At 43.5% G+C, this 7,361-nt stretch overlaps 1 protein-coding gene across 1 annotated transcript in view; it reads right to left on the minus strand.

The window, feature by feature from the left end:
- The window catches only part of abca2 (ATP-binding cassette, sub-family A (ABC1), member 2), a 104,297-nt gene that overhangs the window by 69,327 nt on the left and 27,609 nt on the right, over positions 1-7,361 (minus strand). The window contains exon 4 of the mRNA XM_087171613.1: positions 184-295. Coding sequence (XP_087027739.1) covers positions 184-295 — 112 coding nt within the window. The remainder of the gene's footprint in view (positions 1-183; positions 296-7,361) is intronic.

Here is a 7,361-nt window from a genome sequence, read left to right on the forward strand (position 1 = left end):
CAGCTTTCTTGCTAAATGTTAAATTAATGACTGGGGTGGATTTCTTTAAAGCTGCCTGAACATGATTCTGATCTTAATATTATCACAGAAGAAGAAATGTAACAAAGAAAACAAATCACTCAAGACAAACAACCACTCTAAAAAAACAAGTTATCAGACTGATAAGTGACAAAATCTACGCACGTGGAGTTCTTGTACTGCAGAAAACCAAATTCATCCCTTTGTCCATCTGGGCACAGCGACTGCATGATGGGAATGATGCCAGCCGAGGTGAGAGGGGCTGCGCTGTAAAAGGCTGGACATGAGGGAGGAAGAACAGGGAATAGGAGGGACAAAAAGAGAAAAGAGAAAACCACAGACAAAGGAAGAGGATGTGGCAATGGAAGGCAGGAGGGTGGTGGATAAAGATTTAGAAAAAAAGGATGAGGAGGAAGAACAGGTAGAAAACCAGGGGACCAAACAGGACAATGATAAATGAAAAAGCAGAGGGAGAGATTCTGTGTTAGAGTTGGAAAGGAAGAAAGATGTCTGACCAGCCACCTGAAAGGCAGCACAGCAGCTAATGGCCAGAGAGGCTCCCACATGTCAATGCCGACTACACAGGCCTTTCATCACAGAAATGGCTCATGATATTTTTCCTCATCTGTCCATGAACGTTGGCTGGACCAGGACAAAAAGAAACTTCAGCTTGTGCTAATAGCTCAATGTTTCCATGGTTACTGTGCGGCTGAGGCTCGTCTGTGAGTGTGGGTCCTGTACATCCGCCCACCAAAACACTTCCTATTGTCCTCTCTCTCTCATATCATCCATATCATCCACACATCATCCACACATCTCCTGCCTGGCCTGCAAATACATCTGCATCTTTACCAGGGGAATGACTGAAAACATTATATAAGCAGCATACATTGTAATGATGTGTAAGTATGTTGTCATGTTTTACATGAATACAGAACATGAATGTTGTGCACTGGCAGGAACAGGTTTGGTTATTAGCTAATCGTATTCATGAAATTTGTAATGAGCATTAAATCATTAATAATTACAAGCCACCACCCTGTTACCAGGGACCAATAACCAAACTAAGGATGCAGTCTCAAGTGGGTGTTTACCTCTAAGCGTCAATACCTGGGAGATATTAAATGTTAGCTAGCTGCAACCTGAGCGAATCGCGCACCATAATGACGATGACGTGTTGGACACTGGTTTGGATGTTCATGGTTTGTTGGAGGACGACCGAGAGGCTTTGTCATCGGGCCAGTACGCTGCTGCTGCTACTGCATCAGTTAGCCAAGATGATCATCCCTCTTCTCTCTATACCGCCGTGCAGCTGAGAAACTGGAGGCTCACAAAGCAACATGGTTCATGGGACAATGACTGCCCATGTCCCCACATTTCGTCTTGGAGTTGACTTCAACATAGAACAAACCCTTGTCCATCATTTGGATTTGAATGGAGCTGAGGAGGCTGGTTTAGTCAATTCCCTGCCTATGGAACCATCTCTGGCAGCTGATCTGGCCCCGTCCCACAACCCTCATGTTCTGTGCTTCTCAGCTGGACAAGAGCTACTGAGCACAAGCTGGCACCATTCGTGGGCTGAGCTCTGTCACCAGAGGAGGAGCTTGGAACACAGGAGCCCCCGATGGTCCACTGGTGCTCCTTCTCAATGAAGTTAGAGTCTCCCCTGACGACATTCTTCATGGGTCGCACTGGGCAGAGAGATGGGGTCTATGGTGAAGGCTGACTCTCTCTGGCGTTCCCCACAGGGATAGAGCGGTATATTGGGATGAGCCAGGGATGGCGGAGGGTTTGTCAGGCAATCACTCGATGCCATTCAGGCAAAGTGTGAGTTGAGGAAGAAGCAGGTGGAAGCTCTGCGCAGCATCATCCTTCGGCTGGATTCAAAACAAGCCCTCCATGATCACTTGCAAGGCTGTATTACCACCACTTCCCTCCATAAGGTCAGCATCAGCCATGAGTACGGGCTCCCAGACAGTGAATCCACCCAGATAAAAACAGCACTCCTCAACTTGGAGCAAGGTCCCTCCTCTGGTCCTTCAAAAGGACTCAACACCTAAGACGAAGAGAAAACACTCCTCCTAGCTCTGGGACTGACTGGAATGGAGCACTGCTTCTACTCATCTGTTGTCGCCCATGAAGCGGTTGTCAAGTTCTGTTAGGCCCGGTCCCAAAAGGCATTGCACTCCACTCCCCTGACCCCTGAGTTTTCTGATCTTGGGCTGGAAATATGCAGTGTCCAGCCCGGCAAATCTGTAAGAGTACAAAATGGCTGCATTTCACCTCTGCACATGCAGACTGCATTTCAAAACTGTTTTACAGCTTAATAGCTTCTTTGATCTCTGTACTGCTGGTGTCCATGTTTGGTGTCCGCGGATAATTCCCTGTGGGGGTAGGTCTCTGTGTAGGGATGGTGAGAGCACACTAGTGGTGGCTCAAGTATGAAATCCTTTCGGCAGGGCAGAAGAGGATCTCTTTGCCTCTGTTCTTTTCCATAACAGACCAAAGTGCCCCCCTGGGAATAGATGCACTAGCACACCGATGGCTCAACAAGCTCCTGTATACATTTCCTCCAGTGGAAATGATACTGCATGTTTTGGAGAAGGTGTGCGGGCAGGGCCTAACCCTGATACTGGTGGCTCCCCGATGGCAGGCAAAATCGTGGTATGCTGAGGTAGTGGGGCTGCTGGTAGCAGGGATTTCCTTTCTGTGGAAGGAGAGGTGATTCATCAATGCCCAGAGCTGTGGCGGCTGCATGCCTACCTGTTGAGAGGTCTACCCCGAAGTGTGATGGCAACGATCGAGAATGAGCTGAGGGTCTCTCCTGTTCCACGATTAAAGATACAGCGGCTATATCTGTCTGTCATGTTGGCTTTCATGGTGTGACACCGTGTGATCATCCTCTCGCTATAGGTTTCTTTGGTTGGTTAAATCCACTGTCCCTTCTAGACTTTTAAACAGTGGTTTAGTCATTGGATTGTAGAGGCTTTCTTTCTGGCTTACAACAGCAGGGATTTGCTGTGTGAGAGCACATTTGACAAATGGTTTAAAGGGGTATATGTGAGTGATATCTGTGCTGCAGTTAGTTGGTCATCACTGCACACTGTTGTTCGGTTTGAACGTGACTTCCCCCTTCATGGCTCACGCTGTCCTTTCTGCTGGTCTGTGATACACAAGGGAGCCATTTTGGTCTCTAGAGTTAATTTCCTCCTTCATGACAACTGTTTATATAACTCACCTGTTTACATTTTATCAAGGCTTTAAGTTTTGCGCAATTGGTGGAGGGGCCTCTTGAGTTACAGGTGGGTGAGAATGTGCCACAGTCACAGTGTCAGCTCCACCCACAGCCCTCCTCTTTGGCCATTTTTGGATTAGCCGGGAGTTAGTGGTGGAGTCAGACACTGTCAAGATGGCAAGATGGAAACCTGTGGCTGACGTCACAGAGGTCACATCCATCTTTATTTACAGTCTATGGTTGTACTGAGTGAATCAACTGAAATGGAGCAGCAGTCGTATTATGACTATAACTTCTGTTCCCTGAGGGAGAGGAACGAACACTTGACTGTCCCATCATGCAGCTGGGCACGGTGAAGAGCGGCTGTCAACCGGGATCTCACATACACCGTCAGAGGTCGTCTGCCTTAAAGGAGAGTTAACTGTTGGACATTAGGAAACAGCCAGTCAAATTCTCTAGTAGTGAACTATAGTAACATTAGAAGATGAACCTGATGAATAATGAAATTGATGTCTCCCCTGTGCTCATGACAGTCATTAACTAAAGCTTCAACAACAAGAAGTTTTACAATCCATTAGCGATGCGGCCTGTGAGAGAACTGAAACACAGTCGTAACGTTTAGAAGTCACTGCACTCGCCCATGTCTGGATGACAAACCAATATTACATACTGTATTCTATGTATGAAAAGAGCTTTAATGTTTGCTGTGCCTTCTGACTGTAAAAAACTTAAGGCATAAAACTTCACAAGTTTTGACTGCTGTTGTTTTATCAGTTTTACACGATCCCGTTCTATCTGCTGCTGCCAGGACGCTCCAGTAAAAAGACATTTTTAATGTCAGTGAGGCTCTTTCCTGATTGAACATAACTCAAACCTACACCTCTACAGAGCAGAGACATTTCTCAAACGGGTTTGAGGACATTAACCAGTTCTACTATGAAGCAAAGAACTATGTTGTGGTACAACAGAGAACCCTGTTGTGAAAAGAGTGAGTACCTCAAACTTTAACAGCTTCCACAAACTCACAAGCCAGTGTGCACTTTAAAAGAAGACAATTACACGGTGGATAATTTTAGTTGTATGCAGTATATCACTGTTTATATCTTAACAGTCTTTGATAGCTTGTTGTTAAAAGCGTATCACATATTTTTAAGACTCGTATTTACATCCTCTGTATATCTTCCCTTTATCAACATATTAAAGTTTAGTAATTAAGTAAAGCAAAAGAATGGCTCATGAATTTTATCCTAGAATAGAAACTAAACCTGGACCGCCAGCACTTATACTCCTGCTGTTAGAGACCCCACTGTCATTAGTCTAAACCAAATTTGCTGGAAAATCTACAGACAGGAAGAAGGTTAATTAATTCAGTTCATTGACATCTGTCCTCTCTGACCAGCAGCTGAGAATAAAGGCCATCAAGTCAAGATGTTAAACACAGGTCAGAATCCATTGTTAAGTTCATCATGAATTGTAGAGACAGAGCTTTAAGTGCACAACCTGCTGCATGGAACAATAATTACATGGAGTGAGGAGACATTCATTAAGTCTTCATAGACTCAGTAAATACACAAAGCGTCCAACTGACTCTGTGCCGACAAATCATTCACACACACAAACACCACACACCAAGACACACAGGTAAGGACTGCACATTTTGAAAAATAAAGTCTTGGTAATTCAGCCTGATTCAGGACGCTGCAGTGAGGGCCTGTTAGCATCTGTTGTAAACTGCAAAAAAAAAAAAAAAAATGCAAGCAAAAGCGTGACAGTATCATATAATGAATAACATAACCATATAATGATTTGTTTGCTATACTGTGCAGTCCATTTCTTTAAAAAGGTGACAGTGTGAGTACAGATTCAATTATTCAACATGCAGACAGTATGTATTCACATCAGTATTCATTCAAGTGTGTTGCTCTCTGTCCAGCAGCCAGTGTTTTTGGATGGTAGTGCTGATATGGAGAGAATAAAGCTCTAGTTGTGTGTGATGATGATGGAGGCCAGTCGCTGGCTTAGTACACACACATCAGGACCAGACATATCAGGACTGAGAGGAACACACTCACAGGGAGGTAAATAAATGTTAATTTCAACTTGTGTACAAACACAGATACAGTTGAAACCCAGACACTTCAGTCATTCAGAGGCTCGTGAAACGTGAAGCGTGTTGAAAATATGACCTCACGCAAAACACACACGTAACAACATCAATCACTCTGACTGAGACAGGTCTCCTCCACTCATGTCAATACAACAAGAGAATCAAAGATGGCCAGAAGCTACATATAAAGAAGACCACACTTATATTTAGCTGTATCATTCTAAATGAGCACAGAATGCACTGCTACCTAGCTGTAGTCCAGCAGGGGTAGAGAAGAGGTGCCATGATTTTGAGACTGTCCTCCCATGAAGAAATTTTGGTGCCCAGTGCAGAAATTTGACATTGAATGTTAAAGCTGGTGTTTAAATCTGGTGTGAAGGCTGAAGAGAGCTGAAGAGAGCTGAAGAGAGCGTTCTGCTGTGTATATGAACATTGTAAACATGTGGAGGCTAAATTAAGCACCGGACAGTCAGCTGCATTATTTCTCTGATGTTGATTAAGCCCCCCCCCCCCGACACATTACAACATCCTGAAGGTTCGTGGGTAGGAACCTTCAGTGTAACTGTTTACCATGTTTTGTGATAATTGGACAAACTCATTGATTAATGGCACAATTTGCTTGGAGTTGGAATTTCAAAAAAGTTTTACACACCTGGTTCAGCATTACTGACAATTTCCTGCTAAGCCCCGCCCCTTCTGAAGTTTATTGGTCAAAATATTGAAAAGTAAATAAGATATCAATAAGATCTATGTAACTTTTGATAAATGATGATCTACAGAAAGTTGCACCTATGGTTTAGGAGGAAATGTGAAGAATGTGTTCAGAATGGCAGAAAATCTATCATGCGCACTTTTATGGTCACAGAAGGTTTTTTGTCGAGCACCCTGAGCTGGAAATAATAACATTGATAAATCAACGCAAAAACAACACGGTTCTGACTCTTCAGGGCTTGAACTGTAATAATTAGAAAAAACATTGTTACTTTAACGCAGCAGTTCAGCAAAAGCTTTTAATTTTTTGAGAAGAAGTGTGTTGGAGTCGCATCTAAATGTGTCCACAAATTATTTTGGTAAAAGAGCCGGAACAAGCAGAGTCCCTGTGGAGCAGCTACAGTAGCATATTAATACAGCTGCACCATTTATATTTTATATTATTATAAAATGTATCCACTTCTTTTCCATCTGTGACTTTAAGGAGGAGACCTTTCTTGTTGAGAATAATTTTTTTTTTTTTGTTACTTTACACTAGTGGTTGCTAAGAAGATTTTCTATTACACAATGGTATTACAAACCTCGAAGAAAACAAAAGTTATGAGCTGCTGAGTGACTGGAATGTGCAGGTTCCCAGAGATGGGTGTCATGATATGTAGTGAGGCGCAGGGTTAGGAAAACATATAGTGCATACACACAAGCCCAGAACAGAATGAAGACATTCTGGTTCAGTTCAAACATGTAGAACAAAAATGTTTTCGTTAAAGTCTCGTCAGCCAGGATCAGGTGTCGGGATAAAATGATGTGATGATGACACTTACACACTGGTCCATCCAACATGTCGAGAACATGCATCATGCGCAGGAAAGAAAGAAACACAGCCGGAAAGACAGAAACAAAGACAGAGGTGACGGAAAAGAACAAAGACAAAAACCATCAAAATAAAGTGGGTGCCAACATGTAAGTGCACTGAGAGCAAACTAAAACATGAAAAAGTCAACAGAGGACAGTGCAACACAACAGGTGAGCTAAAGACATAAAAAACCCCCACAGCACTTAGTGGAGGCAAATCACATGTTTGTACCAGCAGAAAAACTATGTTTTTTCTGTTTAAAATGCATGAATGACAATACTGCACAGAACTAGGTAATATCAGGCAGGGCTGAGTCAGCAGTGCTTACTTTCTATATTTATAAAAAATAATGCAAGTTAAGGTGGAGAGAAGGACAGAAGACATCACTCTAACAGCAGTAAACCAATGCAGTGTCCCCCCCCCCCCCCCCCCCCCCC

Source organism: Seriola lalandi, unplaced genomic scaffold, assembly GCF_002814215.2.
Source record: "Seriola lalandi dorsalis isolate HSWRI2012SDOR001 ecotype SW California unplaced genomic scaffold, Sedor1 jcf7180002054883, whole genome shotgun sequence".
Taxonomy (NCBI): Eukaryota; Metazoa; Chordata; class Actinopteri; order Carangiformes; family Carangidae; genus Seriola; species Seriola lalandi.